This window comes from Colletotrichum abscissum (genome assembly GCF_030869225.1).
Source record: "Colletotrichum abscissum strain IMI 504890 chromosome Unknown Scaffold_18.1, whole genome shotgun sequence".
Classification (NCBI taxonomy): domain Eukaryota; kingdom Fungi; phylum Ascomycota; class Sordariomycetes; order Glomerellales; family Glomerellaceae; genus Colletotrichum; species Colletotrichum abscissum.
In genome coordinates this window covers 596672-621905 of record NW_026850076.1, presented here as the reverse complement: position 1 = coordinate 621905, position 25234 = coordinate 596672, and the positions used below count along the sequence as shown (strand labels likewise).

Genomic DNA, 25234 nt, shown 5'->3' with positions numbered 1-25234 from the left:
GCTTGGAGCTGATCGGCAGGGATCCCCAAGGATGCCATTGTGGCCGTGAATACCCAAATAGGGCATGCGAGCAATGTCCTGTTCCCTCCATCGTCGCGGATAAGTCAGTTTGCAAGTGAAAAGGGGAGGCTCTGTGGTCATATCTTATGCTATTCGCCTGGATCCTCAACTAACCATCCCCGAGGCCCCATGGCCCTGTTCTGGTCGTCCGTCTGTCTGCCCTTCTTTGGGTTCTTTGGAACGTTCTTGCCCCTCAGCCACTCCCGAATGGGAGGGACGGAAGACCGTTGCAAACTGAATTCCTCTGACAAGTTTGCCCAACCCCCGCCGCGCGTGTCACTCGCTATAGTGTACATCACCCGTCAAACCATACCTACCCCGAGCCAAGGCCGTCACAGGCTCACGGCCACTCGTGAGTGGATGGGCGTTGAGAGGAGTGCATGAATGAGAGCCCGGTAACTCCAACGAGGATCGCGTCAAGAACATTGGACGGAGATGAGCCAGGACGGTGCAAGCCCAGATCTCTTGAAGTCTCTCAGTTTCACCACCACGCTACCTGGTACCAAAAGGGACTGAATTTCGACTGAAGTTTAGCCGCCCTGCCTGCCTGCCCAATGCCTCGTGGACTTGAGCCCCTCGCAGACCAGATGCAAGACAGGAGAGTTACTAAATGTGATCAAGTGGTCCCTTTTGGCGTGTGTGCGTCCCGGCCATGGCTCATATTGCGACACCTTCCCGGCCCTAGCCGAGACAACAGCTCGAGATGAAGAATGATGAGGCCAGGTTTTGTCCCAAGCTTGGGAGGAATTTGTAAATTGCTGGGAGCTAAGACCAGAGGGCATGTGTGCCATAGGACATGTAGCGCAAAGCAATTCGTTGCGCGGGTTTCCAAGGAACGACGATGTGTTCTCTCTGGTACTTGGCCTTCAGATTGTCTAGTATTCCAGGCAAAGGCTGAGGAGAAGAAAAATGGCTTCGCAATACGCCGTCATTCTGTGAGGATGAGACATACAGTCCGTACTCTCGGAACTCGACGTGCAAGAGCAAATGCTGGCGAACGTCATCTTGCGAGGATTGTCCTTGTTCCTCGGTGCTACTGTGTCTCGACAGTTGCTATGGAGACGTTGCCAGATGGCAGCTCAGTTTGTGTATTGCATTGACACTATCTTGATCAATTGACTAGGTTTTGTGGTATATGAGCAGTAGTGTCGATCAGCCGTCGGAATCGCTGTCAATCTGTTTACAGACATCTTCAATGATGTCGGCGTCATGGAGATGACATGGAGTAAGTATCCACGTATCCAAGGAATGGGTCAGTTGCGTTGATGACTAAGCACATGCCGTCAGTGAGATGAGATGAGATAACATTTGATCTTAAGAATTTGTCGTCAAAAAGGCGTAATTCTCATGCGAATCTCCAGATATATTCAGTTTCTACTCGTCTGGTGCCGACGTTCTCATAAAAGAATCGATTGCAGGCAACGTGAGCGAGGAAAATAAGGTAAGCAAGTTGCGAGGATAAAGTGGTGAGCAGCACTCTCGGTCAAACCTGCAAATTTTGCCGACGGTGAAAATTTCAATTTCGCCGAAGGACATTATCGGGCCTGCTTCCCCGTACAGAGACGGGAAGGTGCTGCAGCTACAGGCGGCTCAGCAGCACTTGTCACGCGATTGGGTTGCTAATTCCGCCAAAGCCACTGCCTGGTAGAGGAATTCCACAGGGGTTTAAGTTGATTTTAAAGCCGAAATCGGGGTTTTATCATCCAATTGTCACTGCTCGCATTTTTTCTAACCTGGAAATCATCAGGTCGCCGGAATTTCTGACGAAAAAAAAAGAACAAGAAAGACCAAAAGTCTCACGTCCCATCCCGGCTGGTCTCTTGTCCTCCTCTCCTTTCCTTGCGTCCAAATTCCCCTTCCCCACACACAGTCACACAATGGCCTCCAGATCAAGAATCCAGCCGCTGCTCCGGACAGCGGCACGGAGGCAATCCCTCCTGCCCGCCGGTGGGCGGCGCGTTTTGCGGCAATCCACGGCTCCGGCCGGCGCCGCCGTCGCCACCACCCGTTGCTTCACGACGACGGCCGCGAGACTGGCGGACGGCGGCGGTCTGAAGGAAATCAAGCTCACATCAGCCGCCTACCCGGACATCAAGCGGGACACCCGCTTCGCCGCGGTGACGGACGCCCACGTCGCCTACTTCAAGGACCTCCTCGGCCCCTCTGGCGTCGTCGACGGCGTGTCCACCGAGGCCGCCGACGACCTGGCCGCCTTCAACGAGGACTGGCTGCGCAAGTACCGCGGCGAGTCGCGCCTCGTCGTCAAGCCCGCCTCCACGGAGGAGGTGAGCAAGATCCTGGCCTACTGCAACGAGCAGAAGCTCGCCGTCGTGCCCCAGGGCGGCAACACGGGTCTCGTCGGCGGTTCGGTCCCCGTCTTTGACGAGATCGTCATCAACATGAGCCGCATGAACAAGATCCGCTCCTTTGACGACGTCAGCGGCACCCTCGTCGTCGACGCCGGCGTCATCCTCGAGACCGCGGACAGCTACCTCGCCGAGAGGGGCTACATCTTCCCCCTCGACTTGGGAGCCAAGGGCTCCTGCCACGTCGGCGGCAACGTCGCCACCAACGCCGGCGGGCTACGCCTGCTCCGCTACGGCAGCCTGCACGGCAACGTCCTCGGCCTCGAGGCCGTGCTGCCCGACGGCACCGTCGTCGACGACCTGTGCACCCTGCGCAAGAACAACACGGGCTACGACCTCAAGCAGCTCTTCATCGGCGGCGAGGGCACCATCGGCATCATCACCAAGGTCTCCATCATCTGCCCGCAGCGCTCGAAAGCCGTCAACGTCGCCTTCTTCGGCCTCGAGTCGTACGAAAAGGCCCAGCAGGCCTTCAAGGCCGCAAAGGGACAGCTCGGCGAGATCCTCTCCGCCTTTGAGCTCATGGACGGCCGCAGCCAGGACCTCGTCCACGCCGTGCGCGGGAACAAGCGGCCCCTCGAGGGCGACACCCACCCGTTCTACTGCCTCGTCGAGACGTCCGGCTCCAACGGCGACCACGACTACGAGAAGCTCGAGGGCTTCCTCGAGCACGTAATGTCCAACGACATCGTCTCGGACGGCGTGCTCGCGCAGGACGAGACGCAGCTCAAGGCGCTCTGGGGCTGGCGTGAGGGGATCCCAGAGTGCCTGGGCCACTGGGGCGGCACCTACAAGTACGACGTGTCGATCCCCCTGAAGGACCTCTACCTGCTCGTCGAGGACACAAAGGCCAAGATGGAGGAGGCCGGGCTCGTGGGCGACACGGACGAGTTCCCGGCCATCGGGGTCGTCGGGTACGGCCACATGGGCGACTCGAACCTGCACCTCAACGTCGCCGTGAGGCGGTACGACAAGCGCATCGAAAAGGTCCTCGAGCCGTTCGTGTACGAGTGGATCCAGGCGCGCAACGGCAGCATCAGCGCCGAGCACGGCCTGGGCGTGGCCAAGAAGAACTTCATCGGTTACAGCCGTAACGAGACCATGGTCGGCCTCATGAAGCAGATCAAGAACCTCTATGACCCGGTAAGTTTTTACCTTTGCGTTCTGTCCTGCCTGTCGCCTTACGACTGCCTTCTTCGTCGTGTTCTTCTTCTCTCTCTCCCCCCGCTTGCTTTCCTCTTCCCATCTGGTCATCAAAAATCTCACTCTTACTTCCACCCCTGTCTGGTTTCTCTCTCTCTTCTCACACCGACAACAACGTTGCGTCACGTTTCTCTCTTACGTCCCCCATGCAACCTCCCCCCACACCACACCGTGACCGGCACCCCGGGGAACGGGTTCCTCCATCACACACTATACACTCAACATAATCCCCCATATCACCGGGTTTCTCCCGTCTGCCTGGCGCCTGGAAGGAATGCTGACATTGAACCAATTAGAACGGCATCATGAACCCATACAAGTACATCTAAAGGAAGCGCCAAGATTTACGACCCCCCCCCCCCCCCCCCCCACACCCCCCCCCCCCACCCCCCCCCGACTCCCCCCCTTTCCCCCCTCCCCCCGGGCCCGGGACAACAGAGTGAAATTTAACAAAAAAAAACCGCAACATAAAACCCAACAAAAAAACTCAAAAGAAGGCCCAAAATTTTCCCCCCCCCCCCCCCCCCCCAAATCCACATCCATCTCTGGACGGAGCCATAGGGAAAGAGACAGCGAGGGGGGCAACAGCGGCAGTGAAATCTTGAACATAGCCTAGGATAGCCGGACCTAAGTCCGCCGTTCCCCCGCGTAAGATCGGGTTTGTTGCGTGCGGGTGGGTTGGAAAAGGCACACTTAGGCTATGGTCACCTTTTTTTCGGTGTGTGAGAGTGTGTGTGTGACTGACCTAGGCAATCACACTGCCCACATCATCCCACTCATCTACACCCACCACACCTCGTTTTCCCCTCGTCTTTGCTCTTCCACCCTCCGTCTCATCCATACGAGCAACCGAGTTTTTCTGGCTTTGTAATAACCAAAGCAAAAAAAACTTTTTCTGTCTTGTCGTAACAAAAAAAAAAAGTGACGACAAGTTGTAAAACGCCCCCTAGCCAGATTTCGTTGTGTAGTAGGGAAAGACATGCTTCCTAATCCGGACATATCTTGAGATCCGTCCTGGTATGTCTCACCTGGCGGGCGGTGCGGAGAAGACAGGAGACAGGATCATTCTTTTTAGGGTTGTTCAAACTAGTTAGGATATCATCACATCAATGTACTTCATAATACCAAAAAAGAAAACCGGGAGTTCACACCAACGGTAACCGATGTGAACCAATGCCAATTCTCTCGGAGAGGGGGAGGAAGGGGTCGGTGTGTACAGTGTCTCGTGGTAGGCCTCCCTCTACTCCGATCCCTCTCAATATCTCGCCAAGAGGATCTAATACCTCACTTCCCATCTCAGATCGGATGTTTTTGAGCGATGAGGAGCCAGCAGCAGCAGCAGCAGCAGGAAGCAGACGTGGTGCAAGTATAGATCAGGACCTGTCAGTTGTAAGAACAGCCCAACCTCACAGACCCTAGGCCTTTCAGCCGCAAGGCCCCCGCCAGCAGTTTTCGTCACTTTATAGGTTGGGATTCTTGCAGGTTCCGAGCTCCGGTCCGGTTTTTCCAAGTCAGCCCCCGCAGCCTTGGATACCGGTGACTCGATCTCACAGCTCCAAGTCATCCATCATGGGGTGGGTTCCAGGTTCTTAGACTGCTAGACTGCCAGACGTGCAGCGCCCAGTAATAACCATTAGGCTGGGAAAATCCACCAAGAAAAGGTAGAAAAGAAAACGAAACGAATGGGGTGATATGCGGTACCAGGTTCGTGAAATCACCAAGAATACGAATCGATTGGCTGAGGTACGTCCCAGCCCACCGATCCTGGAGAGGTAGGTGTTGAACTGCAACCCTCCAATGGTATGGCGTCGTCACCGACTCCCGGTCCGGTGGTCGCGGTGGTGATCATCAGAGGGTTCCGTCTCTGGGTCTCTGGGGTCTCTGGGGTCTCTGGGGTCTCTGGGGGTGGTGGTTCGCGTGAGTCCTCAATTGCTTGGTAAACTCCCAACTGTATATCCGTAATGTAATCCGCAGACAGTAGTGTAATATGTACCCCTGTCGACTACCTTTCAACCTGGTGTATGTCTCTCGGCGGCCCCCTGGACCGACCGGGCTTTCCGTGCGCCGTTTGGCTGACGGTGAGTGGTGACAGGTGCTGGCGGCCCCTGGGCACCGACAATCTCACCCCCTACCGAAGGCTGCTGTTCGCTTTGCTGCGCTCTCATTTGCTGCTTTACTTTGACGCGGCACTTGGGGAACGGCCGCACCGACGTCAGCCTCGGTGTCAGCCAATCACGCCGTCCAGAGCATCCCGTCCTGCAGACTGCTCCGCCAGCCGAGGGTGGGGCTCTCTTTCGAGCAAGTCGCACCTCCGAGCCGAACCCCTGTTTGTTCGGTCTGCTACGGCATGCAGCCCTACGGGGCCTTGCCTGGAACGTGCACTCATCCGCGCGCGGGGGACAATGCTCTCATCTACCCATAGGTAGTCTCATCGGACTGGACTGAGACGGAGGGATCAGAGACGGTTGACATCAATCTTGTTTACACTTTTTATTAGCATCGATCGATAGTCTCTCTCTCTCCGTCATTCTGCCTGTCTCTGCGTGTATGTACTTACTTCCCTGCTGCGGGTGGCATTGACAGGGTGCAACGATCCCTTCTGAATGGCCGAGGCATCTCGGAGCATCTCACACATACGAATGCACACAATCGGTGCTAAATCACGCTCACTTTCCTCTTCCAGCCTGTCTCGTCCACTGATTTGCGTTCGTGGCCTTGTCGTCCAAGGTTTGGGTTTTGTAAAAAGGAATGTCCTAGATATCGGTTAGATTCCACTCCTCGTGTAAGGGGAAACGAGCAAAGATGGCCTCATCACCTTTTCTTCCACCCAACCTACTCATTTACCAGATGTTACTGGTATCGTATCTCGGCTGCAACTCACCCGGCGCAATCTACCCGCACCATGCCTGAGACCACGACAAGAACGGGCATCGCATTCGTTGATCGTCTCGGGGCCGCCTGACTGCATACCGCAGCCGCAGTCGTCTTATTCGTCCCGGGGCGAACCAGACCATGTGTGATTCCCGCGCCCTTGGTCCCGTCTCATACGTTGTCACGGTCCACCTTCGGTAGTAAGGCTGCATCACACCATCAACTGGCTCCCGCGAGGGGGGCTTGTTTGAAGCCAAGTGTATGGCCTACCTTGGGTCCCACAGCCTCTCCGGTAATGGCCAACGTAAGAAGCTCACTGATCCGCGCCCTCCTCTCAGTCTTGGGGGCCGTTTGATGCCTGCTTCCCCCTTGCGGCTCCCCATTGTGATATATATCGACCGTCCAGTACGTCTTCTTCCCTGTTCGTCTTGACGAGAAAGTATTATCGGCTATGGTCATTCTGTCTTTGCAATAACCTGTCTCTCACCAAAACGTCCGAGTTGTCAACATGGTTGGAGTCCGCGGCAAGTACAAGGGATGCGAGACATGCAGGGCTCGAAGAGTCAAGGTAAGCACTCTAAAGGCGTTTCGACAGCAAAAAAACGCCCCCCGCGGGCTGACATGTCAACGGTTAGTGCGATAACGAACGGCCACACTGCCGCAAGTGTATCGATAGCGGCCGCGAATGTGCTGGCTACGAACGAGAAATGGTCTTCATCACCGCAACCATAGACGACGCTGGCCGCTGCTCATCACACCCGCCCCGCCAAGTCCAGCCGTCTTCTTCCAGGGGTTCTAGGAGAAGCCAAACCGTGGACGAGATTCCTCGCTTGGTACCGACAGAACCGTTGATGCCGGCATGGGATGATTTGGTTTCGGTATCCGACAACGGTGTCGTATACTCGATACAGATCGCGGCATTGCACACCAGGTTCCAGAATATCCTGAGGGGACCCGAAGGGCAAAGCCAAGTAAAGTTCCGGATGGCCCTACCGCCATACTCACCAGTTGATATGGAGACATGGGATAACGGCGGCAACATGGACCTAAATGCGCAGACCATGGTCAGTCTGCTGCCATCAGGGAATGACAACGGAGCCCCCGAAGGTCTTTGCGTATTTTTATTCGAGGTGAGATGCCAGTTGGTCGTCGCGGAAGAGCGTGTGCTGACTATCCTTGTAGCAAAATCCATCCTTTTTGGTGACCAACGGCATGACACCCTGGAGTGTCCCCCAAGAGCATATGGACGTCGTCAAGAAGCTTGGACCGGAACAATTTCGTCAATTCCCAGCCCACCACTATTTCGTCAGGGTATATAGGTGTAATGCTGTAAGATACGCGTCGTTGGCCCTGCGGATGAACTAAAAAGCTGACTTGGTGCCAAGATCATACTCGCTCTCTTACACCGAAAGACGACGTTTCTTTCTTCGTTCGAATGGTGCACTACACCGTGGGAACAGCACCCTAAGACGTTTCTCGACAGGCTCTTTGACATCATCGCCGGGTTGCCTGGCATCTTCTCTCGCGTCGACCGAACGGTACCCTTTGCTGCAACCTTGCAGCGTCGATTAAAGGCACAGGAACTGTTGGAGACCTGCTTGGAAATCGAACGGAGGCTGGAAGAGTGGGAGTCGTACGCCCGCGCGCCTACTGCCGAGCACCCGTATGCGTACTGGATAGAAGAGCCGGATGATCCAGATGCGCAGCAGCTACCCTTTGCAGACAACTTTGCCTTCAAGGACGGTGTGTCGTCCGTCATGTTCCTGTACCACTGGATGACACTGCTGCTCCTCCACCGCTGCATCGAGTGCCTGCACCACACCATTTTCCAGCCTGTCATCGAGGACTTTCCCAACATGTACCCGGATCTGCCTCCGAATCTGCAGATCAACCTGGGGAGGTACCAACAGAGGCGGGAGTTTGCGTCAAGAATCTGCAGGGCACTCGACTTTGCGCTGTCGACGACAGTTCAGCCGGACATGTTGGTTGCACCACTAGCCGTGGCCATGGAGTTCTATCGCGAGATCAATGCGTCGTCAAGGGACGGCGAGCTCGAGATTATGTGGTGCGATAACTTCAGGCTGCGTTTGACCTCCAAAGGTCACGATATTGCCAACGTTCTGCAGAGCAGATCATGGACCGACATTGCCAGGTTCTGAGCCAGCTGGCTACTCGCTCCGTCTGCCTGACAATTGAAAAGGGGAGTAACGGGTCCGATCAAAACATGGTGGAAGGTATGAATTGGCGCAGGCGTATTGCATTTCTGAGAGTATCAAAGTCGAGAGCGCTGGACATTTGACGTTCGACCTGATGTAGAGGGTATTGGTGGACTGCCACCCCATATCCTGCCATGTATTGTTAATATTGTGATGGAAAACTAAAAGGTGTGTTGTAGAAGCCGATCTTCAACGAAATCTAGAGATGTCAAAAGAACATTGCAACCCATCTGGTTTGTAGTTCATGAACGAGTAAAATGTTACGCACGGGGACTTGTAATTCAGAAGGTGCTCGTTGACATACAACCTGTATGTGGCTGCTTGCCTGAGCTTCCATCTGGCGGGTGTGATACGGATAGGCGCACAGACCTCTAAGCTCGAGTGACCATTACCCGGACTTTCCCCGGCCCTGCAGGAGCTCCTGGAGCTTTTCAGCCTTTCCCACGCCAGCAGGCGCCAAAGCTTCGTCAGACCTGCAGCCTGCCTCTCTTGACCTTACCTTACCTCACTACTCCATCCACCCTCGACCGACCGCACCTCTTCAACCACGGCGATTGTCCCACAACATCCAAGCAAATCGTCAATCCACATACCACCACACATATCTCCGATAATCCGTCCCTCAATCAGTCAGTCACCATGGCTTCAGGATACGACAGAGCGTTGTCCGGTAAGGGCCCCCTCCTTGTTGCCCCCCAGCTCCACTGTACTAAGCTAACATGCACCTGCAAACAGTCTTCAGGTTCGTCACGGTTGCCCCTGCCCCGGAAACAATTCATGATCCCCAACTGACACCGTCAGTCCTGATGGACACGTTTTCCAGGTCGAGTACGCTGGCGAAGCTGTCAAGAGAGGTAATGCCGCTTGCCCGCCGCAATCAAGGGCGGAACCAGCTAATCGTCGGCATAGGAACGTGTGCGGTCGGCGTCAAGGGTACAGATGTCGTTGTCCTCGGATGCGAAAAGCGATCAGCCATGAAGCTGCAAGATACCCGAATTACCCCCTCCAAGATTCAGCTCCTCGACACCCACGTCTGCCTGGCATTCGCCGGATTGAACGCCGATGCTCGTATCCTCGTCGACAAGGCGCGGTTAGAGGCACAGTCCCACAGACTGACCGTCGAAGACCCCGCCTCCATCGAGTACATGACCAAGTACGTTGCTGGTGTCCAGCAACGGTACACACAGAGTGGTGGTGTCCGTCCCTTTGGTATCAGCACCTTGATTGTCGGGTTCGACAGCGGCAGCAAGGTCCCCCGCCTTTACCAGACCGAGCCCTCTGGCATCTTCTCCGCATGGTACGAGCGACTACTCCATACTATGCGATGCGGTGCATCTGCTAACACCTTGCAGGAAAGCCAACGCCATCGGCCGTTCCAGCAAGACCGTTCGCGAGTTCCTCGAGCGCAACTACAAGGAGGATATGGACAGAGAGGCTACCATCCGACTCGCCATCAAGTCTCTTCTCGAGGTTGTCCAGACCGGAGCCAAGAACATTGAAATCGCGTTGATGGCACCGGGCAAGACGATTGAGATGCTGCCCGTGGAGGAGATTGAGAACCACGTCAAGAGCATCGAGCAAGAGAAGCAAGAGGAGGCGGCCAAGAAGAAGACTGGACGCACACCCGGCACCGGAAGCGCGGCGATCCTCACGAGAGGCTCGGGCTCGGGTGACGGTGATGAGTAAGGAAATGACTAGGCGTTGCGGTTCGCGGATAGACGACACTCATGAGGGTATCTGACCAAATACCAATGTATTACCACCTTTAGACCGTGGAAAATCTACAAAAACGGTGTCCATAAAATCGCTTGCTGCCACACTGATGCTCGTAAACCAGCTAAAATCCCCCCACAGTTTAGCCCAGCTTGTCCGCATCGTCTGTTGGGTCGAATATTGAGCGTCCGGCGATTTGGCGGACACGCTCGTCCTTGATCATGCGGCTGTCCTTGCGCGCGTCTTCGCCCTCAACGGAGATGGCTGCCTTGGGTGTCTTTGCCTCAATGACGAAGTGGTTATCGCAGTGCGGGCAGTATTCGTCGGCATCTTCGAATTCCTGGGCGTCTTTGCGGAAGCACTTTTTGCACTTCTTGCAAGCAAAGACCATTTCAAGGCTCTGGAGCAGGGGGTGCTTTTCCTGCTCATGGTGACACTCGGCGCAGTCGAACCATTTTTTGCCTAGGAAGGCAATCAAATTAGTCGGGTGTAGCTTAGGTTAGGGGCAGAGGGGGTTCGACGCACAGCAGGGTGACCTGATTGCGACTTGCGCGTTGAGAATGTGTTTGCTGTGGTGATATGTTAGCTTGTCGGTCAGGGGTTGTGGGTTCTCGTTTGGCTCACCACATAGCGGGCTGTCTTCGCGGTATAAAGCACTAGATCGCGTTGTGGTTACAGGTGCGTCGCGGTCGACTGGTCAAATCGAATGTGTCGCGGTTATGAGTTGGCAAGACGAGGCAATGGGGAGAATCTTCTATCAAAGATTTGGCGGTGCTGATAAATTTGGCGGGGTCTGGATTTATCGCCCAAGTCTTCCCTCCCGGTACCTACCTTACTGACCTACACCTTGCACCCCGCGAAGTCGCTCTGTAGTGGTCTCCACTTAAGGTGCCGGCCAGTGACAAAGGGTGCCACCCCTGTAGGCCGTACCCTTTGCCTGCGAAACCTTAGGTACCACTTTAACGCCGACGCTTAGAGTTGCTTACCTTTCTCCGATGCGTGCCTGCAGGCTACATCATCCATCCATCCATTTCCTAGGTTTTTTGATTTGCCCACCATCCATCTCCTATCTCCCCCCCCAACAACCCGCAATCCTGTCACGATGCCACCGAAGAGGAAGGCTCAAGGGGCCGCCACCGGCAGCTTCAAGGCAGGAAAGGGCTCTGTAGCTTCAACACCTGGGGGCGCCACCCCCAGGAGTATCGCCAGCGATAATGAATCGGTAGCGGATCCCGTGAGCGAGTCGGAAGACGAGAATCTCGAGAAGAACGTCGACAAGTTCTCCGTCGAGGCGTACCTGGACAGGCCCAAGACGAACGGTCATGAATCCATGACTGGACTATTCAAGAAGAAGCGCGACTTCTCCTTCCTCCAGCTGAAACCCGATTATCAGAATCGCCCGCTCTGGATCGACCCTGCCAAAGGCCGTATTTTCCTCGAAAGCTTCAACCCGCTGGCCGAGCAAGCACAGGACTTCCTCATCACCATTGCCGAACCAATTTCCCGGCCGTCCTTCGTTCACGAATATGCGCTCACGACACACAGCTTGTACGCTGCGGTCTCTGTGGGCTTGTCACCCCAGGATATCATCAACACTCTCGATCGGTTTCTGAAGATGCCTTTGCCCGACAGCATTCGCAAGTTCATCGAGGGCTGCACGCAAAGTTTCGGCAAAGTCAAGCTGGTGCTTAAGAATACGAAATACTTTGTCGAGAGTACGGATCCGGTCATCCTGCAGAAGCTGCTGAAAGACTCCGTCATCGGACCGCTGCGAGTACACGGTACGGAGGAGATTACCACAATAGCGGCTCCGAAACAGGGCCCTCTGGTCATTCCAGGCACTGCCAATGCTGCTGGTGTGCGACAGGCCGAAGAACAAAAGGCCAAGGGACGCGAGGGTGAGGTGAAGGAGGGCGAGGTCTACGCGGCACTGAACGATGACGACGATGACGATCAGGAGATCACGCATGCCTTTGAGATCGGGGACGAGGCAGTCGAGACCGTTCAGAAGAGGTGTCTTGAACTGGAGTATCCGGTGTTGGAGGAGTACGATTTCCGACGAGATGAGGCCAACCCGAACCTGGAGATCGACTTGCGCCCGGGCACCTTGATTCGACCCTACCAAGAAAAGAGTCTGAGCAAGATGTTTGGTAATGGACGAGCCAAGAGCGGTCTGATCGTCCTTCCTTGCGGTGCTGGAAAAACGCTTGTCGGTATCACCGCAGCTTGCACCGTCAAGAAGGGCGTCATCGTCCTCTGCACCAGTTCCATGTCTGTCGTGCAATGGCGAAACGAATTCCTCAAGTGGTCCAACATTAAGCCAGAGGATATCGAAGCATTCACGTCAGACAACAAGGGCAGAATCTTCCCGGGTAACACCGGTATCATTGTGACCACATACTCCATGGTGACGCAAACCAGGGAGCGTTCTCACGAGGCCAAGAAGATGATGGACTTTTTGCAGACGCGAGAATGGGGTCTGATGCTTCTGGACGAGGTCCACGTTGTCCCCGCCAATATCTTCAGAAAGGTCACCTCGTCCATCAAGACGCATTCGAAGCTTGGCTTGACCGCCACACTGCTTCGTGAAGATGACAAGATCTCAGATCTGAACTTTTTGATTGGCCCCAAGTTATACGAGGCGAACTGGATGGAACTCAGCGAACAAGGCCACATTGCCAAGGTTCAATGCGCTGAGGTCTGGTGCCCCATGACTACGGAATTCTACGATGAGTACTTGAAGGCGTCGGCCAGAAAACGCGCGCTGCTGTACATCATGAACCCGAGAAAGTTCCAAGCCGCTCAGTACCTCATCAACTACCACGAGTCTCGAGGCGACAAGATCATTGTCTTTTCGGACAACGTCTACGCTTTGAAGACATATGCTGAGAAGCTGGAGAAGGCTTACATTTTCGGCGGCACTGGACAGGCAGAGCGCATGAACATTCTGCAAAACTTCCAGCATAACCCTCAAGTCAACACATTATTCTTGTCAAAGATTGGTGACACATCCCTCGATCTTCCCGAGGCTACCTGTCTCATTCAGATCTCGTCACATTACGGTTCTCGTCGTCAAGAGGCGCAGCGACTCGGCCGTATCTTGCGAGCCAAGAGGAGAAACGACGAGGGTTTCAATGCCTTCTTCTATTCCCTGGTGTCGAAGGATACCCAGGAGATGTACTACTCCTCCAAGAGACAGGCGTTCCTGGTCGACCAGGGCTACGCCTTCAAGGTCATCACGCAGCTCGCCAACATCGAGAAGACACCTGGCCTAGCCTACGCCGCGGCGAGCGAGAGACGAGAGCTCTTGCAAAAGGTCCTCATCGAGAACGAGGCGGGCGGCGAAGACGAGGTCATTGACGACCTGTTCCACAGCGGCACGATGGGCCGCGCGCCGGCCAGGGGCAGGAAGAAGGCCGCCGCGAGGAGGACGGCTGGTCTGCTGGGCGACCTGTCGGGTGGACAGGACATGGCCTACATGGAGCAAAACAAGAGGGTCAAGCTCAAGAAGGCAAAGGGAGAGAGCAGTGCCTTCTTCAAGAAGATCCAGAGAGAGAAGGCCAAGCGATAGATTGCAATCACGAACGGGTTTACGGCGTCTGTGGGTGGGGAATTTAGGGAAAGGCAAACGGTGAATTTGAAGCCGCTTCACTGTATTATAGATCATACACAAACACGCCGTGGAGGCGCAAGACTGGTTGCGGTGGGAAAGATCAGATAAATCTGCACATGATACGATATTATTCGATGACAAGCCAAAGGCCCAAGCTGTTGTGCCAAGCCCATGCAAATATGGTCAGTATTATCTCTAGGAATACGCAGACAATATCCAACGAGGGATAATCGTCCATGCCATTGGGCTATAATCTACTTTCGACTCGTCCGGTCTCCCCAACAAGAAAGGGAATTTTTTTCGTGGGCTTCACTTCTCCCTTTTCCGCTATTCCAGGTTCACGAAGGAGTTGATTCTGGCAAAGGCAAACAAGAACCAAGAAGAAGAAAAGGAAAACAAACGCGGCGAAATCGTGGTTGCGACTGTCGAAAAACGGCTCGTAAAACAAGATTGGATTTTTGGATTCCATGGGTGCATAGCTATTTTTGGTGAGCGTCATTCCCGGGGTATCTTAACGATATCAATCGATCAAAGTCCTATCTAGTTACGGCTGTAACGAGAATTCAAGAAAAGGTCAAAAAAGTGAGTACGGGTAGAGCGAACACTCGAGTCGCCAGTATGCCACCCCCTTTCTCCCGTTTGTAGTCGAAGACCGGGGGTAGGACGCGCAACAACATCAACACATCGTTTGGCTTTTCTTCTAGGCCCATCTATGCGGCCGGATAGGATCTTTCGGTCAGAACCTACCAAGCCCTTCACGTGGGCCGCATGGGCGAATGAATCAGAAGCAAATGTGTGTGGTCTTGGCAGACAGCGGGTTGAGTCGGATTGCTGCATTTACCATCATCTTGCGTTGCCTATCTGGCAGATCTGGGCATTGTTCCGCGCGGCTGGGGTATTCGTACTGGAGGCCCGGAGGGATACTTGGCGTCCAGGTTAAGAGATGAGCGTCCTATGTACCCGTACCGTTGCCATCTCACAAATCGCATGCAGGACTCGCTACGCCGGAAGAGGTGTACAGCAGTAATGGCGGCATGGCGGTGAACAAGTAGAGGAAGGCGGTGGTGGAATATGCTGGCGACGACGTCGTGTTGAGGTGGTGAGAGTGAGAAATGACCTGTGTCACGGAGAGTGCTTGGCAAATGGCAGTGGTTATCGGCTCTCTACACGGCGGATGGTGTGCTAGGTCTGGACTTGGTCGATGCGACGGACGCAAGAAGCGACCGGCAGTCCGCAGGCTAGGGTTGTGATTGACAGTGAGCATGTCAGAAATGCCGTATTGGAGGCGCATTGCCTTTCCGCGAGTTCCTTATCGGCAAAGGATAAGCCAGTGTGGTTGAGCTGGTGATCAACTGTTCTTCTCAGGCGACTTTGCCTCTACTGTGGTAAAGCCAACAAACGGGACGTACGGGTTCCCCAGACAGGCATCCATAGATCATCGGTTGGGCAGTGCTGACGACTGAAAGGCCCCCGTTGTAAGAGATATGTTGCGCCTAAAAAGAGTCAATGGGCATCAGGATGAGGGATATGCTCCTGGGGACGCCGACGAGTTTCACAGGCTGCCGTGGCTTGCAAATGGCACCTGCTTAATAACATTACCATAGCCACGGGCAGCGAATGAGTGTCTCTGGTAGGGGATTGGATGTTCCCTGACAAGACAAGGTACCACTCGCCGGGAGCTTGGTCGGACTGATGGTCTTCTCGGCCGGGATGTCCTGTTGGAGGCGAAGTGCCACGCCGTTTCAATGTATAGGGGTAGAGAGGCATTATTCGTCGGTGGTATTGTGACCACGGGAATATTGATGGTGCGCGCGTCTGGGAGTTTAGCCAGTTTCCCACCGATTGTGAGGCGGTCGCAAAAATGCCAGACGCTTGCTCGTCAGGTACCGGTGGTAAAACCCCGGATTCGCGGTGCTAATGGGAGTAACGGACGAATTTGACTTTGGTATACGTACATGTGTAGGTACTCCGTACGCCTGCACCGAGTATTCGTAGACAGACCAGTTGAGGGGCACTAATTGTGTGGGATACCTAGACTGCATCTTAGGTCGATGGTAGTACTGCCATTGCTGTACATATATATCAAACGTAGTGGGATGTCTTGGCTGGCCCATTAGGTAGTGCTGGGTAAGTATGCATGTGTTCACATGCTGGAGTTGCGCTAACTGCAGCTGAGAAGATGGTCATTCAGGAATATCAGGAATGGACAGCGTCGAAGAAGGCCATGAGATGCAGCGAAGGAGGGTAAGAGATGAGATGTGCTGGCACAAAATGACGTACTAGAGCCATGTAGTGTACACCAGAGGCTGGCGTGGGAGGGAGGGTAGGACGTGGTGCCCCTGTCACGATGCAGTTGCTCTTGTTGCTCCTTTGGGCGTGAACAGCACGCGTGCGAGTGTCTGCTTGGACAGACGGGCGACATGTTGCTGACCCACCTAAAATTAAAGTTACTTGGCACTCCTCCGCCAGCTTGGTTGGGGGATTCTAGGGATTTTAGGGGATTTTGTTTCTGGCGTGTCTTGGAATGGTACGCCACGAAACAGATCTCGCGAGTCGCAACCAATCTTACCTTGCGTAACCATTAAAATGGCAGGCTAAGTGTTTGGTGCCACGTTAAGACAGACCGGTGGACGAGATCGGAGCAGACCGAAGCGTGCTGGGGGTGCAGGCGTGTTGCAAGCTGTCCCAACTCCCAAGTAGGTACCTTGTGTAGTAACGCATGGGGGTTTAAAGGACCAAGACTCGAGCGGGCGGACGCCGATGCTGGATGTCGCATAAAGATAGTAGCACATGAATGATGTGCGCATATGATTGGCGATCATTCCGACAAGTTTTCGACATGATGCTGCATCCATCTGCTGTAGCAGGGGATATTTGGTGCGATCAACCATCCAATGGTCTAGAAAAAGTTATGCAAGAGGTAAGGTGGTGCAGGCCAGTGTGAGGTGATCAGCCCTGATATGACTGACGTGAGGTGACTGCAGCCGCATCCGCGGTGCTCCCGAGATGTTCTGATCCTCCGTACACACTCGGTAAGCACGCAAGGTGGTAAGGTGAGGTGCGGTGAGGTGAGGTGCTGCCCGTTGTAATCTCGATTCTCGAGGCTCCCTCCTTCCACGGCCCACTCCATCGTTCTCGTCTAAGTACTTTATTATCGAAGAAAGTTAATTCTTTCTAAGTCATAAGTATAAGAATATAGTTTTAATAAAATAATATAATACCTACTTAGTACTTAAATTAAAATACTTTTTTAAACTTATTATAAAAAAAAATAATTATATTACTAACTACTTATTATTAAGATTTATAAGTAGTATTATAGTTTTAATTATTATAATTTTAATTATAATAATTTTAATTATAATAGCTTTATTTATAATAAATAAAAAGTCTAATTATAAGTTTTTTAAAAACCTCTTATTAAGAGCTATAAGAGCCTCTAAGTTAAGTTAAAATACTTATTAAAATATTAATAACTAAATTAACTTTATAATAATAACTTTAATAAAAACTTAAAAAAAAATACTAAAATCCTTATTATTATTAAGTACGATTTACGAAGTATAATAATATAGCTATAAAATATTATTAATATATTTTATATTAAAAAAAGTATTATTAATATTAATAAAATAAATAGGGTTATATTAATATAATACCTTAGCTTTTTTTTATAACTTAAAAATAATTATTTTAAATAGTATTAAAAGTTTATTAAAAAGCTTTTTTAAATATTTTAATATATTTATTACTATTTTTATAATAATAAGATTTTTAATATTTATATATAAAAATAGGTTATTTATTTTTAAATAATAATATTAACTTATTAATAAGTTATTAAAACTACGATTTTAGCGATCCCTTAACGAGGGAGAGGGTAAAATAGAAAAAAAGATAAGTAAAAAAAAAGTTAAAATTAAATAGTACGGAATTTGAGGGTAGGGTAGCGTCTATATATACTGCGGTAATCCTTTAGTAATGCAAAACGATGGAGTTAAATAGTGCATCGTTCTCGTCAGAGGTGCACTGGCGACGAAGTACCTAGGGTACATCTGAGATGTATCTCTTCTGTTCCATCCGCGGTGGAGCCGCAGGTACTTCCCAGTGCCAGGAAAAGCTTAGCTCGGTACGGAGTACCTATCGCCCAGGCACCGCAAGGAAAGGGTCTGCGTCGGTCGAACTCGACACACTTTTCCACCGAGTTTCCATGCCAGGTTCCAATGGTGCCAGTCCAAAGTCGAAAGTGCTGACGGGACGGTTACCTCTGGCGTCTCCAGTTCCACGGCAAGGATAAGAGTGGACATTGCAGACTGTGGATGCTGCTGGATGCACCGCGGTTGGATGGCTGACCACAAGGACCTCTTTGCGGTCAACTGTCAACTCCACAGTCCAGAGTTCCAGGGCAAGCGTCCAGAGCTTAAGGTACTTACGCCCCCCGACACGCCCGCAAGCCGATTGCTTCCCTCCCTTTCTCTGATTAAGGAAAAATAAAATAAAAATAATAACAGCGAGGGAAAAATTGGATTGACGCCTTCGTTTCGTCTTGGGCCGTGGGGGGTGGGTAGGAGAGCACAAATATCTGCCTACCTGGTACATTAATCCAGTCTGGCACTTCTTTCCCATCTTTCTGCTCTCGTTGACCTTTGTCATACGAACAGTCACGCCTGCAGCTCAGGTTGCTTCTTCCTTGTGAAGAGCCAAGTGTTGAGCCACTTCCCACTTCGAGCAGTAGTGGTGCAGTGTGCTTGCTCCCTGGCTCATCTGGCGTCGGCATCTGCAATCCAATCTTGCTTGGCTGCACCTGCGACACTTGTAGCACCAAGTTTGATCTTGATCTTATTTCTTTGACCCGTCCGATCAAGGCCATCCATACCTCAGCACGCATTACCACACAATAACCTGTACTCCGTACTGCGTTCAGGATACTTCGACTCTTCTTTCTCCATCCTGTTTTTTCCCTCTTCCATTGCGCCCTCCGACTAAACCTACCTGCCCTGCAACAACAACAGACGATCAAAACTGATGTCACACTTGCTACGGCTGGCTACTGCTACCCCATCCACCTTTCGCCATACCAATTGATCGTCATGAATTCCAGCTTAGCCGTCATCCAATCCTCGACCTCTACACCAGGACGGTTAGACTAGAAAGCTTTACAGCCACAGCCACAGTGCCAAGGCCTGGGCCATTTCGCCCATTCTCACTGCACCACCTCTCTTATACCTATTCCCCCCGAAGGCCGATGTCTTGTCTGCTCTGGTTCTAAACCGGAGGGGAATTTCCTCCATTACATCAACAACACCAACAAAGCCCATTTTCGCGATCCGAGAGAAATGCTCGAAACCGCGCGCGGCTGGCTGCTCGACCAGCTCCGGGCAGCCAAGCCTTCTTTTATATCCAAGAAGCCCCATTTCAACTTCATATCGGCTCACTGTAAGTTCACCACCATCCCAACTACCATCTATCCCCAGTGCCCACAAGGCCTTGCGCTGCGCACAGCACTAATCTGCGCACCGCGCTCCCCCTTCAGACTTTTGGATTGTCAGTCTCACCATACTGGGCTCCATCCTCATCTTTGCCTCGGCCGGCGGTCAGTTGGCTTACATTGATGCACTCTACTTCGCAAGTGGCGCCAACACCCAAGCCGGTCTCAACACAGTCGACGTCAACCTACTCAACACCTTTCAGCAAGCATGCCTCTACTTCTTTACCATGACCTCGAACCCCATCACCATTCACTCTTCTGTTGTGTTCCTCCGACTGTACTGGTTCGAGAAGCGATTCCAAGGAGTTGTCCGCGAGGCTCGCCAACAACGCAGAAACACCATTTCAAAGTCCAAGTCCCGCGCGAGAGATGATTTGAACCAGGCTGAGAGGGGCCGTCTGAGCGTGCGCAATATTAAGGTCATGCACACCAATGGCCACCGCTCGAGAATGACCAATGATGGAATTCTACTCGATATGAAGGAGGATGAGGATGGCCGCATCTCGCCGGGGAGCAATGGCTTTGTGCCCGTCCCCAACACCCCAGCACATAACTCGGGAGAACACTCGCCCGCCAGAGCACCCGAAACCCAGGAAGAAACCGGCACAGACATCACCCAAGGTCGAATCACCTTTGCCCAACATGTCTTCCGAAGCGACGGCACGGAACCGGAAGTCAAGCTTCCATCACCGCACTCGCCCGCCCATTTTGCCATTCTTGAGCGCCAACGAGCTGGGCCTGACGAGACCCTGCGAATCCCGAACCCCAGAGACGCAGAGAAGGGCATGAAACCAAAGCGAGTCGAAGACGATGCAGCACCTGAGCCCGAAGACGAGAGAGACGGCAGTATTCCGCATATCCACGTTAATGGCGGAGCGAACAACTTGGCGGATGGCATCGGCAACAATGTCCACCGCCCACAGACGATCAAAATCGAGGAGCCTGAGCGACCTAGGGATACCGAGAGAACGGTCAAGGACGAGATTGCGGATGAAGCCGAGGTGATTGGTAGAACAATCTTTCCATTCTCGCTCCGCAAGCCCAAGCAGTTCTTTAAGGGTAGCAGCAGTGACAACGGCGAAGGCAGCAGCTCTGAAAACCCTCTTGCGAGAGTCAGGAGCAAGACATTCGACACCATCAGGACTGCATTGACCCGCGAAAAGGTCGAGGACATGCCGTATCTGAGTTTCACGCCTACCATGGGACGCAACTCAGCCTTCCCGGGCTTGACCATTGAGCAGCGCGAGGAATTGGGTGGTATCGAATACCGCTCCCTGAGGACACTCGCCGTCATCTTGCTCTGCTACTTCTGGGGTTTCTCGCTCTTCGCCATCACCTGCTTCCTTCCTTGGATCTACACGAGCTCCAATGCCAAGTACGCCGCTATCGTGGAGAACTCGGGTGTTAGCAAGGCGTGGTGGGGTGTTTTCACGGCGAACTCGGCCTTCAATGATTTGGGACTTACACTCACGCCTGACAGCATGAACTCGTTCAACGACGCGTCCTTCATCCTGTTGATCATGTCTTTCCTGATCATCATTGGCAACACCGGCTTCCCCATCATGCTCCGAGTCGTCATTTGGATTCTCTCCAAGATTGTGCCAAAACGCACAGGACTATGGGAGGAACTACGCTTCTTGTTGGACCACCCGCGTCGCTGCTTCACTCTGCTTTTCCCAGCGGGCGCTACCTGGTGGCTGTTCATCATTCTCATCGGCCTCAACGTTCTTGACCTGCTGTTCTTTGTCCTGCTGGATGTAAGTCATTCTCGCTACCCATAACTGAACTACGCTGACTGACACTACTTGTAGCTGAACGATAACGCTGTGAGCCATTTGCCGGTGCACGTTCGCATTGTGGATGGTATCTTCCAGGCTGCGTCGACCAGAACTGCAGGTTTCTCGGTTGTCAACATTTCGCTGTTGCATCCTGCTGTGCAAGTGTCATATATGATTATGATGTACATCTCCGTGTTTCCAATCGCCATCTCCATTCGTCGCACCAATGTGTACGAAGAGAGATCTTTGGGTGTTTACCACAGCCCTGACGAGGATATGGAGGGTACCAACGAGAATAGCGCCTGGTCATACGTCGGTACCCATTTGCGTCGCCAACTTTCTTTCGATTTGTGGTACGTTTTCTTGGGGCTCTTCATTCTGGCCATCACAGAAGGCAAGAGGATTCAAAACAAGGACTTTGACGTCTACTCGGTCTTGTTCGAGATCGTGAGTGCATACGGTACGGTCGGGTTGAGTCTGGGTTATCCCAACGTCAACGCTTCCCTCTGCTCTCAGTTCACCACTGGAGGCAAGCTCATCATGATTGCAATGCAAATCCGTGGTCGCCATCGTGGTCTCCCCTACGGCTTGGATCGCGCTGTTCTTTTGCCAAGCGAATCTCGGTTCGAGAAGGAAGCCGCCGAGGCGCAGCCAGTTCTGGTCCGGTCTGCTACTGCCGCATCGACGGGAACTGCACTCAGCGCCACGAGGTCAAACCTGAGGTCGAGAAGAATGAGCACGAACAGGGGTCAAGGCATCTTTACTCAATTCCTTCACCCTGGCCCCGTGATTCCACACGAAGACAGCCTCACCAATCTCTCCAGACGCAGCAGATCATTTGGTGTCGACGAACGGCCGCCGATGGCTGAGGATATGAGGAGACGCAACACGGAGCCCGTCGATGACGAGACTACGGATACCGACAGCGACGTGATCACAGCGCCTCCGCGGAGAGTAGTCACTACACCCGCAAGACCCGCGATTTGACCTGTTTTGTGAGAAAAGGAAAAAGGAGCATACATTGCAAGGAGTTTGTACTATGGAGTAATCAGGGTGGGCACATTTTTTTTATTGGCGCGGAATCCAGTCGTTTCTATAAAACCAAGGCGGACTAGATGGCTCAGGCCGCGGACAGACTTTTGATTTTGGCGTTTGTTCTCACTGTACATTCTTAGTATACTGTACAGTACACTTATGACGATTGATGAACACCTATGCGCGTTCAATCCTTGATGTGACTCTGTGATGATGCTGCTGAGTATCTGCTCTAACTCAGGCCTCGACATGACCGACCCAAGAGACATTGTTGTTGAATGTATTTGTCGTCGTGACCTGGTCGTCCGCCCCTTTTTCAGTCACCATGTCACTCGATATCATTCTCTACTAGCCATCACGGCCTCTAGTATATTTTATGTGATTTTGCTCATGTACACGACTCTACACAGGCCAATGTTGTACAGCTCGCCCGTTTTTTTCCCTAATCGTACATTCCACCAACGTACAAGCCTTACTCCTTCACGCAAACGGGTCCTCTCCAATCGGTATCTCGTCTTCATCTTGTAGACAAAGCCCCTAAGAAGAGATAGACCGTCCCATCCCGCCTATTTCTTGCATCCTTCCCCAATCTCTTTTAAAACCTCGAACCGGCCCTGCCCTTGCTGCGCGTGCCGTACCTCTCCTTCTTCCAAGCAAAGACGAGGTGATCGACGTTGCCCATGTCGTGCTTGGGCTTGCGCAGGTACGTCAGGCGGGCGCGGCGCGCGCGCTTGGGACGACGCCAGACGATGTCGATGCCGATGACGGTCGGGGAGTAGATTTTGTACCACATCTCGACGCCGACCTTCATGAGCTGGCCGCGGAGGAGGATGCCCGTGTCGACGCCGCGGCGGCGGATGGACATGCATACTCCGGAGAAGGGCTCGCCCGATTTTGTGGTCACCATGAGGACGTCACCTACTTTTGCGGCGTCGGGGCGGGCTGGGTCGAAGAGGCGGGTGCGGGCGCCGGTCGGGTCGAGGGTTGTGCGTTGGGCGGCGTCGAGGGAGGGGAGAGGGTTCTTGTGGGTTGTTTGGCGGATTGAGGGGAGGGGAGGGTAGACTGCGAAGGTTGGCTTGTTGCGGGGGCCGTCTGTGATGTGGTTTGTCAGCTTGCTTGGGGCTCGTGTGGCAGTTGGGTGATGTTCGCCGTACAGTAGGACGGCTTCACTGAGGGCGTCGCCGGTGAGGGTGTAGATGATGGCGGCTCGGGGGCGGCGGCGGTGGCCATGGACCGGGCGAGGAGCCTCTGGTGCCGCGTCTGGCGGAGGGCCGTCTTCAGGCAGCCCATCGGCCGCAAGAGACTTGTGGCGTTCATTGTGGTGATGGTGTCTTGTCGTGGGGACGGGACGAGACGATGCAACTACGTCTGATCGAGCGACGACAGGCAGAGCTTGGTTAAAGGGTTCAAAAAGTTCAAGAGGCTCGAGGTGCGAATTGCGGGCTGTGATTGGCTCGGTGCATCAATGATGCGGAGCCGCCGGGCCGGGAGACTCGTTCGATCCAAAATTTTGGGTGGCTACCCTGCAGGCCATCCCGAGTAGCTCCCTTTTCGCCGACGACGGATAGGAAGCCTCTGACGAGCTTATACACAACCCAAATCGCCCATCATGTCAAGGATATTAATGGGAAGGGCCCTTAGGGGCGCAAAGGCGTCGGTGTGGGATCAGCCGGCGTGCATGGCACAGCAGCAGCAGCAGCGGTCCTTTGGTCAGACGCCTGCCCGTCAAAGTACGTCGTCTCGTGATGTATATCTCGCATTGATCCTATGAAGAAAGTCTCGCTGACAGCTTGCCGTTCTTCCACAGACCCCCAAGTTCTCTTCGACAAGACCACGACGCCCGGCCTCGGCCCGATCCTCGAGGAGATCCAGACGAACATCATCCTCCCCTACCACCTCCCCATCCACCAGCGCAAGCGCGTCTTCTCCGAGAAGCTCAAGCACCGCCTCAAAAATGACCCTGTGTACCTCGAGATCGACGGTCTCGAGCACCGCTTCAACCACATCAACGAGGAGGCCCTCCCCCCTTCGCGCGACATCACCTGGAAGGCTCTCCGCGCCATGGAGACCCCGCAGGACTGGAACAACTTTGGCCGCCTGCTCTCGGGCATGCGCACCGCGGGGCGCCACTACAGCCAGACGGATTTTGCCAAGATGATTCGCATCGCCGGCCAGCAGGGCCAGATCTACACCATCATCGAGGCGGCGAGACAGGTCCGCAAGACGGGGATGAAGCTCGACAACTCGGAAAAGGTCAACGAAGTGCTGCATTTCGTGCAGATGCGCGCCGTCGAGAGCGAGTGGGACCAGGAGAAGACGAAGCAGGCACTGCGGTGGGCCGAGATCGTGCTCGAGATGCTCGAGGACAAGGGCCACGCGCCCAACGCCCGCAAGCTCAGAAAGAGGCAGCTCGCTCAAGAGGGCGCCGCGACTCCCGAGCAGGAGCGCTTCGCCCTCTACAACGACCCGCAGATCATCGGCGCCGCGCTGCACCTGTCGGCGGTGCTGGCCGTCAAGCACAACGACAGCAAGGACGTGGACGGCAAGGTCGGCCGCCTGGCCAGGAAGCTCGTCGAGCGGTGGCCCGCCGGCAAGGGCCTGCTGCAGCTCCACCCGGCCGAGGCGTACGCCGACCGCGTCGACGGCGTGGCGTACCTCGTGCACAGCCGGACGCAGTACCTCTCGTACGCGAGCCCGATCCTGCACGGCCTGTTCCTGGCCGCGCGCGTGGTGGAGAAGCCGATCGCGGACCGGCTGAATGCCATTGCGGCGGCGTTGGGGCCCGAGGTGAAGGATGTTGCTGAGAACCAGACGTTCCCTGCCGAGCGTGGGCTCAAGACGTACAATGCGCTCTTTGGATCCGAGTGAGCACATGGTGTGTAGGATGAAGC

At 53.7% G+C, this 25234-nt stretch overlaps 9 protein-coding genes across 9 annotated transcripts; 6 read left to right on the top strand and 3 right to left on the bottom strand.

The window, feature by feature from the left end:
• Positions 1–1937: 1937 nt before the first annotated feature.
• On the top strand, positions 1938–3958 carry CABS01_08202 (FAD linked oxidase; the record flags this gene model as incomplete). The annotated part of the gene is made up of 2 exons (XM_060541564.1): positions 1938–3569; positions 3926–3958. 2 exons carry the CDS (start codon positions 1938–1940, stop codon positions 3956–3958), a joined length of 1665 nt encoding a protein of 554 aa, XP_060402368.1.
• A 3050-nt stretch (positions 3959–7008) lies between these two features.
• CABS01_08201 (uncharacterized protein) lies at positions 7009–8659 on the top strand (the record flags this gene model as incomplete). The annotated part of the gene is made up of 4 exons (XM_060541563.1): positions 7009–7068; positions 7136–7630; positions 7683–7829; positions 7886–8659. The coding sequence occupies 4 exons, from the start codon at positions 7009–7011 to the stop codon at positions 8657–8659; spliced, it is 1476 nt and encodes a 491-aa protein (XP_060402367.1).
• A 696-nt stretch (positions 8660–9355) lies between these two features.
• CABS01_08200 (proteasome A-type and B-type) lies at positions 9356–10402 on the top strand (the record flags this gene model as incomplete). The annotated part of the gene is made up of 5 exons (XM_060541562.1): positions 9356–9386; positions 9452–9458; positions 9518–9570; positions 9626–10013; positions 10069–10402. The coding sequence occupies 5 exons, from the start codon at positions 9356–9358 to the stop codon at positions 10400–10402; spliced, it is 813 nt and encodes a 270-aa protein (XP_060402366.1).
• A 169-nt stretch (positions 10403–10571) lies between these two features.
• CABS01_08199 (CHY zinc finger) lies at positions 10572–11058 on the bottom strand (the record flags this gene model as incomplete). Its single annotated transcript, XM_060541561.1, has 3 exons — positions 10572–10891; positions 10955–10998; positions 11054–11058. The coding sequence occupies 3 exons, from the start codon at positions 11056–11058 to the stop codon at positions 10572–10574; spliced, it is 369 nt and encodes a 122-aa protein (XP_060402365.1).
• Positions 11059–11531: 473 nt separating this feature from the next.
• CABS01_08198 (DNA repair helicase rad25) lies at positions 11532–14000 on the top strand (the record flags this gene model as incomplete). Its single annotated transcript, XM_060541560.1, has 1 exon — positions 11532–14000. One exon carries the CDS (start codon positions 11532–11534, stop codon positions 13998–14000), a length of 2469 nt encoding a protein of 822 aa, XP_060402364.1.
• A 4163-nt stretch (positions 14001–18163) lies between these two features.
• Positions 18164–18349, bottom strand: CABS01_08197 (uncharacterized protein; the record flags this gene model as incomplete). Its single annotated transcript, XM_060541559.1, has 1 exon — positions 18164–18349. One exon carries the CDS (start codon positions 18347–18349, stop codon positions 18164–18166), a length of 186 nt encoding a protein of 61 aa, XP_060402363.1.
• Positions 18350–19378: 1029 nt separating this feature from the next.
• CABS01_08196 (trk family potassium uptake protein) lies at positions 19379–22295 on the top strand (the record flags this gene model as incomplete). The annotated part of the gene is made up of 3 exons (XM_060541558.1): positions 19379–19478; positions 19576–21287; positions 21342–22295. The coding sequence occupies 3 exons, from the start codon at positions 19379–19381 to the stop codon at positions 22293–22295; spliced, it is 2766 nt and encodes a 921-aa protein (XP_060402362.1).
• Positions 22296–22938: 643 nt separating this feature from the next.
• CABS01_08195 (ribosomal protein L19) lies at positions 22939–23660 on the bottom strand (the record flags this gene model as incomplete). The annotated part of the gene is made up of 2 exons (XM_060541557.1): positions 22939–23435; positions 23498–23660. 2 exons carry the CDS (start codon positions 23658–23660, stop codon positions 22939–22941), a joined length of 660 nt encoding a protein of 219 aa, XP_060402361.1.
• Positions 23661–23952: 292 nt separating this feature from the next.
• CABS01_08194 (uncharacterized protein) lies at positions 23953–25211 on the top strand (the record flags this gene model as incomplete). Its single annotated transcript, XM_060541556.1, has 2 exons — positions 23953–24073; positions 24151–25211. The coding sequence occupies 2 exons, from the start codon at positions 23953–23955 to the stop codon at positions 25209–25211; spliced, it is 1182 nt and encodes a 393-aa protein (XP_060402360.1).
• Between the last annotated feature and the right edge of the window lie 23 nt (positions 25212–25234).